Genomic DNA, 17,056 nt, shown 5'->3' with positions numbered 1-17,056 from the left:
ACGTCACCTATTCCTTTTCTCCAGAGATGCTGACTGACCGCTGGGTTAGTCCAGCGTTTAGTGTCCGCCTTCAATTTAGACCAGATTCTGCAGTTCCTTCCTAAACTAAACTAATAATTCGCCCAGATGCTGAGTCACATATAGACAGAAACCGGTTAGGAAGCCTGGTGAATCTGTAATACTTTGAAGCTCTTATCACGGCTAGTTTCACGTCATGAGGAAATGCTTTCAGTCTGTGTCTGGAAAGGGTTAGAAGTTTGTCATAACAACAGGGATTAATGGGTCTGCAGACTTAACCTCTGCCATGGCTGTTTAGGAGGACTTTCTCTGCACTGATTTGAGTGTATTGAGAGGTGACAGCATAATCACGCAAACATAGAAACATAGAAACATAGAAAATAGGTGCAGGAGTAGGCCATTCGGCCCTTCGAGCCAGCACCGCCATTCAATGTGATCATGGCTGATCATCCACAATCAGTACCCCGTTCCTGCTTTCTCCCCACATCCCTTGATTCCCTTCGCCCTAAGAGCTACAGTAAATCTAACTCTCTGTTGAAAACAAGATTGTCTCACCACCAGAACGCAGTTCCCTCGGTCGCGAGGAAGCAGAAGCTGTTTCAGTTGATTTCATGCATAGGAAGAAACTGCAGACGTTGGTTTAAACCGAAGATAGACACAAAATGCTGGAGCAATTCAGCAGGGCAGGCAGCAACTCTGGAGAGAAGGAATGGATGATGTTTCGGGTTGAGACCCTTCTTCAGATTTTATGTTCAAGTCGTCTAGTCTGAATAAAAACAAGAACACGAGAATATATCAGTCATCAGGCCCATTCCTTCTCTCCTGAGATGCTGCCTGACCTGCTGAGTTACTCCAGCATTTTGTGAATAAATACCTTCGATTTGTACCAGCATCTGCAGTTATTTTCTTATACTAGGCAATTGTCCCTAGTGTGTGTAGGATAGTGTAAGTGTGCGGGGATCGCTGGTCGGTGCGGGCTCGGTGGGCCGAAGGGCCTGTTTCCGCGCTGTATCTCTAAACCAAAACTAAACATATCAGTTATCAGGCAACTGGACCATCCACACAACAACTAGAGAGCGGTCCTTACCTCCCACTGGAGACCTTCGAACTAAATACAAGGCATCTTGGCTGGCATGGATGAGCTGTGCCGAAGGGCCTGTTTCAATGCTGTGACTCTATGACTAGGTGTTACACGTGACAATAATAAACAAAATATCTATTAACCATTTAGTTTAGTTTAGTTGCACAGAGTGGAAACAGGCCCTTCGGCCCACTGGGACCGCACCGACCAGCGATCCCCGCACATTAACACCATCCTACACACGCTAGGGACAATTTACACATACACCAAGCCAATTAACCTACAAACCTGTACGTCTTTGGAGTGTCGGGGGGGAAACCGAAGATCTCGGAGAAAACCCACGCAGGTCACGGGGAGAACGTACAAACTCCGTACAGACAGCACCCGTAGTCGGGATGGAACCCGGGTCTCCGGCGCTGCAGGGCAGTAACTCTACAGCTGCGCCACCGCGCCGCCCATGCCGAACAGTGTTCGAGGTCTGGACTCATGATCATAAATGACAGCAGCAGAATTAGGCCATTCGGCCCATCAAGTCTACTCCGCCATTCAATCATGGCTGATCTATCTCTCCCTTCCCAAGCCCATTTTCCTGCCTTCTTCCCATAACCCCTGACACCTGTATTAATCAAGAATCTATCTATCTCTGCTTGAAAAATATCTACTGACTTGGCCTCCACAGCCTTCTGTGGCAAAGAATTTCACAGATTCACCACCCTCTGACTAAAGAAATTCCTCCCCATCTCCTTCCCAAAAGAACATCCATTAATTCTGAGGCTGTGACCTCTGGTCCTAGACTCTCCCACTAGTGGAAACATCCTCTCCACATCCACTCTATCCAGACCTTTCCCCATTCAGTATGATATCGTCATTGTGAGTTCAAATCCAGTCAAAGGAACTGAGGAGTTTCAATTCAATGAGATAAGTATTTCTAGGAATAAATTGTTAGTGTCAGTGGACATTGAAAGGCCCAGATCTTCATTAAAACTGGGTCGTTAATGCACATGTCTGACAGGGTTCTTCTGATCTAACGGGAGTCATAGCCTTCGTAACAAGAGGAGTGCCTTCATAACAAGGGTTAGTTGAGTGTAGGAGCAAAGAGGTCCTTCTGCAGTTGTACAGGGCCCTGGTGAGACCACACCTGAAGTATTGTGAGCAGTTTTGGTCTCCAAATTTGAGGAAGGACATTCTTGCTATTGAGGGAGCCCAGCGTAGGTTCACGAGGTTAATTCCCAGAATGGCGGGACAGTCGTATGTTGAAAGAATGGAGCGACTGGGCTTGTATACACTGGAATTTAGAAGGATAAGAGGGGATCGTATTGAAACATATATGATTATTAAGGGATTGGACACGTTAGAGGCAGGAAACATGTTCCCAATGTTGGAGGAGTCCAGAACCAGGGGCCACGGTTTAAGAATAAGGGGTAGGCCATTTAGAACGGAGATGAGGAAAAACGTTTTCAGTCAGAGAGTTGTAAATCTGTGGAATTCTCTGCCTCAGAAGGCAGTGGAGGCCAATTCTCTGAATGCATTGAAGAGAGAGCTAGATAAAGCTCTTAAGGATAGCGAAGTCAGGGGGTATGGGGAGAAGGCAGGAATGGGGTACTGATTGTGAATGATCAGCCATGATCACATTGAATGGTGGTGCTGGTTCAAAGGGCCGAATGGCCTACTCCTGCACCTATTGTCTATTGTCTATTGACTTGGATAGGTTGGGTAAGTGGACAGATGCATGGCCGATGCACTATAATGTGGATAAATGGGAGGTTATCCACTTTGGTGGCAAGAACAGGAAGGCAGATTATTATCAGAATGGTTTCAGATTCAGAAAAGGGGAGGTGCTACGAGATCTGGGTGTGCTTGTACATCAGTCACTGAAAGTAAGCATGCAGGTACAGCAGGCAGTGAAGAAAGTTAATGGCATGTTGGCCTTCATTGCGAGAGGATTTGAGCTAAGGAGCAAGGAGGTCCTTCTGCAGTTGTTCTGGGCCCTGACGAGACCGCACCTGGAGTATTGTGTGCAATTTTGGTCTCCGAATTTGAGGAAGGACATTCTTGCTATTGAGAGAGTGCAGCGTAGGTTCACCAGGTTAATTCCCGGGATGGCGGGACTGACATATGATGAAAGAACGGGTCGACTGGGCTTGTATTCGCTGAAATTCAGAAGGATGAGAGGGGAACTTATAGAATCATATAAAATTCTTAAAAGATTGGACAGGCTGGATGCAGGAACAATGTTCCCGATGTGGGGGAGTCCAGAACCAGGAGTCACAGTTTAAGAATAAGGGGTGGGCCATTTAGGACTAAGATGAGGAAAAACTTTTTCACCCAGAGATTTGTGAACCTGCGGAATTCTCTGCCACAGAAGGCAGTGGAGGCCAATTCGCTGGATGTTTTCAAGTGAGAGTTAGATTTAGCTCTTAGGGCTAACGGAATCAAGGGATATGGGGAAAATGCAGGAACGGGGTACTGATTTTAGATAATCAGCCATGATTACATTGAGTGGCGGTGCTGGCTCGAAGGGCCGAATGGCCTACTCCTGCACCTATTTTTCTATGTTTCTATGTCTACCTTATCTATTCCTCTCGTGACTTTGTGCCTGTTACCTGTATCATTGTATGTCTATTGCCTGTATTTACTGTAAGAAAATAACTGCAGATGCTGGTACAAATCGAAGGTATTTATTCACAAAATGCTGGAGTAACTCAGCAGGTCAGGCAGCATCTCAGGAGAGAAGGAAGGGGTGACGTTTTGGGTCGAGACCCTTCTTAATAATAGATATTTACTGGATATCTCTCGCCTTCCCAAGTGCACGTTATAGAAGTAGAATTGGGCTATTCGGCCCATCGAATCTACTCCGTCATTCAACCATGGCTGATCTCTTCCTCCTAATCCCATTTTCCTGCCTTCTCCCCATAACCCTTGACACCCATTCTGATCAAGAATTTGTCTATTTCTGCCTTAAAAATATCCACTGTCTTGGCCTCCACAGCCCTCTGTGGCAATGAGCTCCACGATAACCAACCGATTTAGAACACCTTTGGGGTGCAGGAGGAAACGAGAGGGGGAATGCAGGACCAGGGGTCAGGATTGAACCCAGGTCACTGGAGCGATCGGGCTGCCAGGCAGTTGCTCTACCACCGCGCCACATTGCCACTGGGGCATTTTGTGCAAGCCAGCATCTGTAGTCCCTTGTTTCTAACCTCACATTGCAGAACCTTGATCTGTTTCGTATCCAGCCTTTTTCCTAGTACCACAGACTAATTAAGCTCGCTCCACATGCCCCAACCTCAATAGGGTTTGGCAAGGGCTTCATGCATCTGCAAAAGGTCAGAGTCAGAGGCATTCCACACTAATCGGACACATATGCTCGCACTGATGGCACAAGACTTCACTGTTAATTTAGGCAGCAAGGAAAAAATGTACACGAGGAATTACTCTCTGGAATGCCGATGAGATCTCTCTCTCTGACTGTCGTTCAAATCGGTAACCGTGTAAGCATTGAATTTGTGTATGGTAGGAACTGCAGATGCTGGTTTACACTGAAAATAGGCACAAAATACTGGAGTAACTCAGCGGGACAGGCAGCATCTTTTTTTTTTAAAGAGATACAGCGCAGAAACAGGCCCTTTCGGCCCATCGGGTCTGCATCGACCAGCGATCCCCGCATATTAACACTATCCTATACCTTTCTAGGGTAGGGACAATTGTTACATTTATACCAAGCCAATTAACCTACAAACCTACACGTCTTTGGAGTGTGGGAGGAAACCGAAGATCTCGGAGAAAACCCACGCAGGTCACGGGGAGAACGTACAAACTCCGTACCGACCGACGCCCGTAGTCGGGATGGATCCCAGGTCTCCGGCGCTGCATTCGCTGTAAGGCAGCAACACTACCGCCGCGCCACCCTTTCTGGAGAGAAGGAACGAGTGACGTTTCCGGTCGAGACCCTTCTTCAGACAGAGAGTCCGGGGAGAGGGTGACACAGAGACGTGGAAGGGTAAAGTGTGAAAACGACAGAGCAATGCAGACGGTGATAAGGAAATGTAGAATCAGGAGAGAAGGAATCGACCCGAAACGTCACCCATTCCTTCTCTCCCGAGATGCTGCCTGACCTGCTGAGTTACTCCAGCATTTTGTGAATAAATACCTTCGATTTGTACCAGCATCTGCAGTTATTTTCTTACAGGAAATGTAGAATGGTTCATTGCTCGCTGAAGGGGAGGTGACATCGAGGCGTACATTTAGGACTGGCCTCCACAACTAGAGAGCGGTCCTGAACTACTATCTACCTCATTGGTGACCCTCAGACTATCCTTGATGGGACTTTGCTGGCTTTACCTTGCACTGAACGTTATTCCCTTATCATGTATTTCTATTGCACTGGAAATGGCTCGATTGTAATCATGTATTGTCTTTTTTGCAGACTGGATGGCACGCAACTAAAAGCTTTTCACTGTACCTCGGTACACGTGACAATAAACTAAACTGTTCTGAGTCCACGTCACTCATTTTGACACCAGACTTGTATCATCCGTCGACCTGGAAATGTTACAGTCGAGGAGCCTCTCACTAATTGAAACCATCTGGAGACTGAGCAGTGCTTGCGATTTAGTGATTGTGCCGCCATCTCAGTTGAAAGGAGACGATGGTCAAGAAAATGTCGAATGGTACATTGTTAGTTGAGGGGAAGGTGACAACGAGGCACACAATCAGTGATATTTAACCAGTGAAACTAGTCGGAGAACTAGTGTTGGGGAGGGGACGGAGAGAGAGAGAGGGAAAGCAAGGGTTACTTGAAGTTTGAGAGGTCAATATTGATACCGTTGGTTTGTAAGCAGCTGCCCAAGTGAAATATGAGGTGCTGTTCCTCCAATTTGCATTGGGCCTCACTCTGACAGTGGAGGAAGCCCAGGACATAAAGGTCAGTGTGGGAATGGGAGGGGGAGTTAAAGTGTTAACTTCGCACGAGGTTAATCTCCGGGATGGAGGGACTGTCATATGAGGAAAGATTGGAAAGACTGGGGCTTGTATTCACTGGAGTTTAGAAGGATGAGAGGGGATCTTATAGAAAGACGTATAAAATTTATAAAAAGGACTGGACAAGCTAGATGCAGGGAATTTTTTCCCCAATGTTGGGGGAGTCCAGAACCAGGGGCCACACAGTCTAAGAATAAAGGGGAGGCCATTTAAGACTGAGGTGAGAAGAAACTTTTTCACCCAGAGAGTTGTGAATGTGTGGAATTCTCTGCCACTGAGGGCCCACCGAGTCCGATCCCACCAGCGATCCCCGCACACGAACACGATCCTACACACACACACGAGGGACAATTTACAACCTTTTTACCAAAGCCAATTAACCTGCAAACCTGTACGTCGTTGCAAAATGAGATCGCACTTGGTTTCTCAATGTGCCAGTAAACTTTCGGGCATTCTTCCTCGTTCTCAATATAAACACATCATGCCGATGACCACAAACAGTATAAACAAACATTCGACTTTGTTTTATAACTGGGAAGAATCCTGGCGACTCAAAAGAATGTCGACCTCTTGCACTGTGGAGGGGAGCAAGCTGATGACAAGCAAACCTTCGACTTGTTTAGTTTTTAGTTACAGCGCGGAAACAGGCCCTTCGGCCCACCCAGGCCGTGCTGACCAGCGACCCCCGCACACTTACACACTATCCCACACACACACACGAGGAACCATTTACAATTACACCAAGCCAATTAACTGACAAACCTGCACGTCTTTGGAGTGGGGGAGGAAACCGGAGCGCCCGGAGAAAACCCACGCAGGTCACGGGGAGAACGCACAAACACCATACTGACAGCGCCCGTAGTCAGGTCCGAAACCGGGTTCTCTGGCGGCGGAAGGCAGCAACTCTACCGCTGCGCCACAGTGCCGCCATCTTGGATCAGACTTGAATTGAGTTTTGTTGTAAGTTCCCGATAAAAATAACTACATGGTCAATTTAAAATTTGTTTAACAGGACATTTACATTTTACCGCTGAACTCAATCTTCTCTTACGATCCTGTGTAGGAAATAGCTGCAGACGTTGATTTAAACCGAAGATAGACACAAAAAGCTGGAGTAACTCAGTTGGAACAGCGCCCCATATTTCACTTGAGCAGCTTGGGCTGATCACCAACCTGGCGGACTGGTGCTCTGATAACAACCTGTCCCTAAACACCACCAAGACCAAGGAGCTGATCATCAACTTCCGTAGGTCACACAATGGGGAATACGCCCCGATCTTTATCAACGGGGACAGTGTGGAGAGAGTGTCCAGCTTCAAGTTTCTGGGCACTCACATTTCGGAGGACCTAACATGGTCCACTAACACTGCTGCGCTGGTCAAGAAGGCACAGCAACGACTGTTCTACCTGAGAACACTGAAAAAGTCTGGTCTACCCCAACAACTGCTGACGACCTTCTACCGCTGCACCATAGAGAGCATCCTAACGCATGGCATCCCTGTGTTGTACCTCAGCTGCACGGAGGCAGAGAGGAAAGCTCTTCAGCGGGTAGTCCATAGAGCTCAGAGGACCATCAGAACACAGCTACCAGCCTTGGAGGGCATCTACAACACACGATGCCTCAGAAAAGCCACCAGCATCCACAAAGACTCTTCACACCCCTGCAACAGTCTGTTCGAACTTCTACCATCGGGCAGATGATACAAGGCCTTCTACGCCCGCACCTCCAGACTCAGGAACAGCTTCATCCCCAGGGCCATAGCTGCTATGAACCGGTCCTGCTGAGCCGGATGGTCACATCGCACAGTGAACCGGCACAGATCTACTTGCACTTTATTCTGTTTTAAAACTGTTACAATTTGTTTCATTGGGTTGTTTAAATTAATACTGACTAGCTAATTAATTTATTGCATCGTATGGGAGGCGCATTCCCAATCTCGTTGTGCCCCTGTACAATGACAATAAAGATATATTGTATTGTATTGTATTACATCCCAATCAATATTGATTTCTCTAACTTCGAGGAACAACGGAGGACCCAATGAGGGGGGGGGGGCTGCCCTGAGGGAGGGGGAGGGGTGGAGAACAAACGGGGACCTGGCGCGGGGGTACTCTGTAACTTTCTTAGCGACTATGGGCAACTATTTGCATATATTGGGAATGTAAGCAATGAATTTCACTGTGACTTGTCCCACGTGAGAATAAAGTATTCATTCATTCATTCATTCATTCATTCATTCATTCGTGGTCACAAGGAGAACGTGCAAACTCCACACAGACACAGCTCCAGAGGTCAGGACCAAACGCAGGCACAGAGAGGAAGGGTCCTTGGTAGACTCAAAATGCTGGAGTAACTCAGCGGGGCAGGCAGCATCTCGAGAGGGAAGGAATGGGTGACGTTTCGGGTCGAGACCCTTCTTCAGACTGATGTCAGGGGAGGGGACAAAGATAGAATCTAGTCGGAGACAGGAAGACTAGTGGGAGAAGAGGGGATGGAGAGAGAGGGAAAGCAGGGACTATCTGAAGTTAGAGAAGTCAATGTTCATACCGCTGGGGTGTAAACTACCCAAACGAAATATGAGGTGCTGTTCCTCCAATTTTGCGCTGGGCCTCATTCTGACAATGGAGGAGGATCTTAGCTTGGAAAAGCATACCAATCATCATTCCATTTTTAAATTGTGACCTGTTTGATTAATACAAAAGGAATTGTTTTCCAAATGCTGTAAAAAAAAAATTGCCATTACTCATGGTGGAAAAATGTACCGTAGAGCTGGAAACAAAACTCTCTTCCTCTTTCCCTCTGTGCTAGAGAATTGGTTGGCAGACAGGAAGCAAAGAATAGGAGTAAAAGGGTCCTTTTCAGAATGGCAGGCAGTGGCGAGTGGAGTGCCGCAAGGCTCGGTGTTGAGGCCGCAACTGTTTACCATATATATTAATGATTTGGAAGAGGGAATTAGAAGCAGCACTAGCAAGTTTGCAGATGCAGGTGGCAGTGTGAACTGTGACGAGGATGTTAGGAGGTTGCAGGGTGACCTGGACAGGTTGAGTGAGTGGGCAGATGCGTGGCAGATGCAGTATAATGTAGATAAATGTGAGGTTGTAGGGACATACGGATTAGCGGGGGGGTCTCGAACCCTCGGTTGGGCTAACGAGTCACGAGATGCGGGAGCGCGAGGTATAGTTGTGTCTGGCGCCCAGCTGGAGAGATGAGATTAGGTTGCAGATTGTTACGGTTACCTACGAATAAAGGCCTTTGAACAATAACGGGACTGTGATTTTGTGTTCCTGCGGAAAGATTCCCACCGCCCCCCTCTTCAGCCGGTTTATCAGGGCCCGTTTCAGGTACTGAAGAGAGGGGCTGTCACTTTTACCTTACAGGTGGGTAATCGCCAGGAACTCGTTTCCGTATCCCGGCTCAAGCTGGCCCATTTGGACCAGGACCTCCCTGTGTCGGTGTCCCAGCCGCCGCGCAGGGGCCGGCCTATGGCCGCCCCCCTGGTGCCGCCAGCGGCGCCTTGTTTGCCACCCCTCAGCCCCCCGCCGCCTATGGTTGGGCCCGGGCCCCCGTTCCCGATCAAGCGCTCTCCGTCGCCTACGCCCTCCGCTTCCGGGGCCACTCCATCGCCTCCGGCGGCGGCGACCTCCCCGCCTCCCGTCACATTGGCGGTATCGGTTCCCCCCTCCGTACGCGTTCCGGGAGGGAGGTCCGGGCACCCGTGTGGTATGGTTTCGAGGGTTCTGGGGGGGGTCATGTAGGGACATACGGATTAGCGGGGGGGTCTTGAACCCTCGGTTGGGCTAACGAGTCACGAGATGCGGGAGCGCGAGGTATAGTTGTGTCTGGCGCCCAGCTGGAGAGATGAGATTAGGTTGCAGTTTGTTACGGTTACCTACGAATAAAGACCTTTGAACAATAACGCTCACTACAAGGTTATCCACTTTGGCGGCAAAAACAAGGAGGCAGATTATTATCTCAAGGGTGTCGGGTTAGGTAAGGGGGAAGTGCAGCGAGACCTCGGTGTCCTTGTACACCAGTCACTGAAAGTTGGCGTGCAGGTACAGCAGGCAGTGAAGAAAGCTAATGGCATGTTGGCCTTCATAACGAGAGGGTTTGAATATGGGAGTAAAGAGGTTCTTCTGCAGTTGTATAGGGCCCTGGTGAGACCACATCTGGAGTATTGTGTACAGTTTTGGTCTCCTAATTTGAGGGAGGACGTCCTTGCTATTGAGGCAGTGCAGCGTAGGTTCACGAGATTGATCCCTGGGATGGCGGGACTGTCATATGAGGAAAGATTGCAAAGACTAGGCTTGTATTCACTGGAGTTTAGAAGGATGAAAGGGGATCTTATAGAGACATATAAAATTATAAAAGGACTGGACAAGCTAGATTCAGGAAAAATGTTCCCAATGTTGGGGGAGTCCAGAACCAGGGGCCACAGACTTAGAATAAAGGGGAGGCCATTTAAAACTGAGGCGAGAAGGAACTTTTTCACCCAAAGAGTTGTGAATTTGTGGAAATCTCTGCCACAGAGGGCAATGGAGGCCAAATCATGGATGAATTTAAGAGAGAGTTAGATAGAGCTCTGGGGGCTAGTGGAATCAAGGGATATGGGGAGAAGGCAGGCACAGATTACTGATTGTGGATGATCAGCCACGACCACAATGAATGGCGGTGCTGCCTCGAAGAGCCGAATGGCCTCCTCCTGCGCCTATTTTCTATGTTTCTATGTTTCTATGTAATGCAATGGAAAGAGCTAAAGAGTGCGCTTCGCAATGCACTTTCCCATTGACTTGAGGGGCCACAACAGACCTATCTGGTAGCTTGGTGTCAAGATGCCAAGGGACGGAGATACATCATGGAGAGATGATGTATCACTGATGTGGACATGTGTGGATGTTTCAATATTCATTCATAGTCATAGAGCGATACAGTGTGGAGACAGGTCCTTTGGCCCAACTTGCCCACACCGGCCAACATGTCCCAGCTACACTAGTCCCACCTGCCTGCGTTTGGTCCATATCCCTCCAAACCCTGTCGTATCCATGAACCTGTATAACTGTTTCTTAAACGTTGGGATAGTCCCAGCCTCGACTACCTCCTCCGGCAGCTTGTTCCATACACCCACCACCCTTTGTGTGAAAAAGTTACCCCTCGGATTCCTATTAAATCGTTTCCACTTCACCTTGAACTTATGTCCTCTGGTCCTCGATTCCCTGACTCTGGGCAAGAGACTGGGCATCTACCCGATTTATTCCAATGCTGACCAACACTGAGTCGTACAGACAGCATCTCTCACCTCACCCATCCTTATTTCTGTGTCTCCCTCTCCCTTGAAACGTATAAGATTATTAAGGGGTTGGACACGTTAGAGGCAGGAAACATGTTCCCAATGTTGGGGGAGTCCAGAACATGGGGCCACAGTTTAAGAATAAGGGGTAGGCCATTTAGAACAGAGATGAGGAAAAACTTTTTCAGTCAGAGAGTTGTGAATCTGTGGAATTCTCTGCCTCAGAAGGCAGTGGAGGCCAATTCTCTGAATGCATTCAAGAGAGAGCTAGATAGAGCTCTTAAGGATAGCGGAGTCAGGGGGTATGGGGAGAAGGCAGGAACGGGGTACTGATTGAGAATGATCGGCCATGATCACATTGAATGGCGGTGCTGGCTTGAAGGGCCGAATGGCCTCCTCCTGCACCTATTGTCTATTGTCTATTGTCTATTGTCCCCTGGACTCTCAGTCTGAAGAAGGGTCTCTTGACCCGAAACGTCAACCATATCCTCCTGAGAGAGAGAGAGAGAGGGACTGAGAGACACCAGTAAGCTTTCATATATCCCCCTGAGAGTCAGAACCTAATTCGCCTCGAAATATCGGTCAGACGAGAGGGCATAGCTTTAAGGTGAGAGGGGCAAAGTTTAAAGGATATGCATGGGGCAAATTTCTTTACACTGAGGATTTAGTTTAGAGGTACGGCGTGAAAACAGGCCCTTCAACACACAAAGTCCGTGCCAACCAATGATCACCCATACACTACCCCGTACAGAGAGTGTGGCAGTAAAGCTACTGCCTCACAGCGCCAGAGACCCGGGTTCGATCCCGACTACGGGTGCTGTCTGTAAGGAATTTGTACGTTCACCCCGTGACCTGCCTGGGTTTTCTCCGAGATCTTCGGTCTCCTCCCACACTCCAAAGACGTACACGTTTGTAGGTTATTTGGCTGAGCATAAAAATGTAAAAATTGGCCCTAGTGTGTGTGTGTGGTAGTGTTAATGTGCGGGGATCGCTGGTAGGCGCGGACCCGGTGGGCCGAAGGGCCTGTTTCCGCGCTGTATCTCTGAACTAAACTAAACTAAAGTAAACTCGTTATATCCTGCACCTTAACCCACAAACCTGCACGTCTTTGGAGTGTGGGAGGAAACCGGAGCACCCGGAGAAAACCCACGCAGTCACGGGGAGAACGTGCAAACCGAAGATACTAGAGGAGCAAGATGGACCACTCCGTTGAAATCGCCTATATTGAAGTGTAGTACGCAAAGGAGCGTAACGTCCGCCATTTTAGTAGGCAAAACCCGCCGTTCGCTATGCCTCTCGCAGTGTGTTTTGGGGGAACAGTGTGTGTGTGATGATACCATTAAAATGCAGAATATATCTCATCTATCAATTCACAGATTTTTGTTCTTTTTCTTTTTAAATGTTTCTGCAAGTTTCTGCCGACTAAAATGGCGCCGTGATTTACCACGGTTTTTAGGGTCGAGTGGTCTATCTTGCTCTGCTCTATTATCTTTGGCATGAACTCCGTACAGACAGCCCCCGTAGTCGGGATGGAACCCGGGTCTCTGGCGCAGTAAGGCAGCAACTTGGCCGCTGTACTCCTGTGCCTTAGGGATTTATTACAAAGGGGACCGCCCACATATGCAGAAAGAAACAACGCCAATCTGTACACTTCATCTACTTGTGAGCTGGGCTGGGCTGCGATCAGCGCAAAGGAAGGGGAAGGGAAGAACAATAATAACCTTTAATCTTGTTTTCCAGCCACGAAGTGTGTATTTATACTTTATTCAAAAATAATAGCCAGAGTGATTGCTTAATCTGTGCCTTTTCCTGTGCTGTGACTTTACACTTTTGACTTTAGACATACAGCCCGGAAACAGGCCCTTCGGCCCACCAAGTTCGCACCGACCAGCGATCCCCCCCCATCCCCCGTACACTAGCACTGGCCTTACACACTCGGGACAATTTTACAATTTGCCGAAGCCATTTACAGCGAATGCAGCGCCGGAGACCCGGGTTCGATCCCGATAACGGGCGCTGTCTGTACGGAGTTTGTACGTTCTCCCCGTGACCTGCGTGGGTTTTCACCGAGATCTTCGGTTTCCTCCCGCACTCCAAAGATGTACAGGCATGTAGGTTAATTGGTTTGGTAAATGTAAAAATTGTCCCTATTGTGTATAGGATAGTGTTAGTGTGCGGGGATCGCTGGTCGGCGCGGACCCGGTGGGACAAAGGGCCTGTTTCCACGCTGTGTCTCTAAACTAAACTAAACTAAACTAAACTAAACTAAACAAAGGGGGGGGGGGGGGCGGAGGGAGGATGAGGGAGAGAAAGAGTGAGGGAGGAAAGGACTGGGAGAGTCTAGGATCAGAGGGCACAGCCTCAGAATAAAAGAACGTTCCTTTAGGAAGGAGATGAGGAGGAATTTCTTTAGAAGGTGGTGAATCTGTAGAATTCTTTGCGACAGAAGGCTGTGGAGGTCAAATCAATGGACATTTTTAAAGCGGAGATAGATTCTTGATTAGTACGGGGTGTCAGGGGTTATGGGGAGAAGGCAGGAGAATGGCGTTAGGAGGGAGAGATAGATCAGCCGTGATTGAATGGCGGAGTAGACTTGATGGGCCGAGTGGCCTAATTCTGCTCCAACAACTTATGAACATGAACATGAGTGAGGGAGGGAGGGAAAGAATGAGGGAGAGAAGATTGAAGGAGGGAAGAAATGAGGGGAGGGGGGGGCAAAGAGGGAGGGAGGGAAGGTGGGAAAGAATGAGAGAGGGAAGGTGTGAGGGAGGGGAAGAATGGGGGAGAAAGGATGAGGGAGGGAAGGTTGTGGGAGGGAAGGAATGAGGGAGGAAAGCGTGAGAAATAGTGAGGGAGGGGAGAGTGATGGAGGGGAAGGATGAGGGAGAGGATGTTGAGGAAGGGGAGATTGAGGAAGGGGAGGTTGAGGTAGGGGTTGCCAACTTTCTCACTCCCAAATACGGGACAAGGTGACGTCACCGCCCAGCGTCCCCACGTGACCTCACCCAGCCAGCGGCCACGTGCTCCCGCTCCACCAATGGCGGCCGCCCGGGCCGGGAGGTGGGTTGCTACGCAACCTCCATTAGGTGCCCGGGCCTCCGGACCTACACTGTCCGGGCCTACAGCGTCCGGCCTGCAGCGTCCGGGCATCTGGACCTACACTGTCCGTCCGGGCCTACAGCGTCCGGGCCTACAGCATCCGGGCCTACAGCGTCCAGGCCTACAGTGTCCCCCGGACCTAATACTGGACAAGGGGGGTCCAGTACTGGACAAACCAATTTAGCCCAAAATAAGGGATGTCCCGGCTAATATGGGACAGTTGGCAACCCTAGGTTGTGGGGAGGTTGAGGGAGGGAAGATTGAGTGAGAGAAGATTGAAGGAGGGAAGAAATGAAGGGGGGGGGGGTGAAGAGGGAGGGAGGGAGGGAAAGAGGGAAAGAGTGAGGGAGGGAAGGTTGCAGGAGGGAAGGAATTAAGGGAGGAAAGAGTAAGAAAGTGTGATGGAGGGGGGACTGATGGAGGGGAAGGGTGGAGAGAAAGTGTGACGGAGGGGGAAAAAATGAGGGAGGGAAGGATGAGGGAGGTAATGAGGGAGTGGGGAATAACAGATGAAAGAGTAAGAGAGAGTGAGTGAGGGGGGAGTTTTGGAAGGAAAGGTTGAGGGAGGGGAGGAACGCGGGAGAGAGTGGGAAAAGGTGAGAGTGAGGAAGAAAGTGTGAAGGATAGGGAGGGAGAAAGATAAAGAGAGATTATACACGAGGATGGCAGATAACAAAAGGGTTTTCACTGTCTGTGCGGAGTTTGCACGTTCTCCCTGTGACCCTGCGTGAGTTTTCACCGGGTGCTCCGAGTTCCTCCTGCACTCCAAAGACATAGACGTTTGAGGTTAATTGGCTTCAGTGCAGACAGCCACCCATGGTCAGGATCAAACCTGGGTCTCTGGCGCCGTGAGGCAAGCAACTCCACCTCTGTGCCACCTCCTCAAGGATATGACCATCTTTTGACCGTGTGGTAAATCGCCTAAAAAATTGCCTCAGTCTAAAAACTAGTTCTTCACAGCAAGACTCGGATAAACACAACCTCTGGGACGAGACAAGGCTACAAGTACAGGGCCCTGGTGAGACCACATCTGGAGTATTGTGTCCAGCTTTGGTCTCCTAATTTGAGGAAGAAGAGCGTAGGATCACCAGGTTAATCCACGGGATGGCGGGACTGTCATATGAGGAAAGATTGGAAAGACTGGGCTTGTATTCACTGGAGTTTAGAAGGATGAGAGGGAATCTTATAGAGACGTATAAAATTATGAAAGGACTGGACAAGCTAGATGCAGGAAAAATGTTCCCAATGTTGTCGGAGTCCAGAACCAAGGTCCACAGTCTAAGAATAAAGAGGAGGCCATTTAAAACTGAAGTGAGAAGAAACTTTTTCACCCAGAGAGTTGTGAATTTGTGGAAATCACCAAATGGAGGCCAATTCACTGGATGAATTTAAAAGAGAGATAGATAGAGCTCTAGGGACTAGCGGAATCAAGGGATATGGGGAGAAGGCAGGCATGGGTTACTGATTGTGGATGATCAGCCATGATCACAATGCATGGCGGTGCTGGCTCGAAGGGCCAAATGACCTCCTCCTGCGCCTGTTTTCTATGTTTCTATGTTAACAAACAACCTAAAAATGTGGTTTGGTGTCATCTGGACGTGTCACGGCCCCCTGCTGAGCAGTCAAGTAAACACCCGTGACTAAGTGTTTAGTCATTTGACCAGTAAATTCTTTCCACAGTTAAGGAACAGGGCCCCAGGCCTTTTGTTGTTCATGCTTGTGATCCACGGGGCTGCTAAACCCCACAGGCCATCTGTGACCACAAACCACAGGCACATACTCAGATAGGAAAACTGGGCTGTGGAATTACTCTTCAGACTTTAGAGATTCAGTGTGGAAACAGGCCCACCGAGACCGCACCGACCAGCGATCACCCCGTACACAAGTTCTATCCTACACACTAGGGACAATTTACAGAAGCCAATTAACCTACAAATCTGCACGCCTTTGGAATGTGGGAGAAAACCCACGCGGTCACGGGGAGAAGGCACAACCTCCTTACAGACAGCGCCCATGGTAAGGATCGAACCCGGGTCTGTGGTGGAACATGGTATTGGGGGTAGGGTACTGACATGGATAGAAAATTGGTTGGCAGACAGAAAGCAAAGAGTGGAGATAAATGGGTCCCTTTCAGAATGGCAGGCAGTGACTAGTGGGGTACCGCAAGGCTCGATGCTGGGACCGCAGCTATTTACAATATACATTAATGACTTGGATGAAGGGATTAAAAGTAACATTAGCAAATTTGCAGATGGCACAAAGCTGGGTGGTAGTGTGAACTGTGAGGAGGATGCTATGAGGTTGCAGGGTGACTTGGACAGGTTGTGTGAGTGGGCGGATGCATGGCAGATGCAGTTTAATGTGGATAAGTGTGAGGTTATCCACTTTGGTCGTAAGAATAGGAAGGCACATTATTATCTGAATGGTGTCAAGTTAGGAAAAGGGGACGTACAACGAGATCTGGGTGTCCTAGTGCATCAGTCACTGAAAGGAAGCATGAAGGTACAGCAGGCAGTGTAGAAAGCTAATGGGATGTTGGCCTTCATAAAAAGAGGAGTTGAGTATAGGAGGTCCTTCTGCAGTTGTAAGA

General features: G+C 48.9%; 1 protein-coding gene across 1 annotated transcript in view; it reads right to left on the bottom strand.

Annotated features, from left to right (window-relative positions):
• Positions 1-672: 672 nt before the first annotated feature.
• The window catches only part of emsy (EMSY transcriptional repressor, BRCA2 interacting), a 127,471-nt gene continuing 111,087 nt past the window's right edge, over positions 673-17,056 (bottom strand). The window contains exon 20 of the mRNA XM_078402007.1: positions 673-784. Within this exon, the coding sequence (XP_078258133.1) occupies positions 758-784 (27 nt within the window). The 3' untranslated portion in view covers positions 673-757. The remainder of the gene's footprint in view (positions 785-17,056) is intronic.

Source organism: Rhinoraja longicauda, chromosome 7, assembly GCF_053455715.1.
Source record: "Rhinoraja longicauda isolate Sanriku21f chromosome 7, sRhiLon1.1, whole genome shotgun sequence".
NCBI lineage: Eukaryota > Metazoa > Chordata > Chondrichthyes > Rajiformes > Arhynchobatidae > Rhinoraja > Rhinoraja longicauda.
This window is presented reverse-complemented; position numbering and strand designations above follow the sequence as displayed.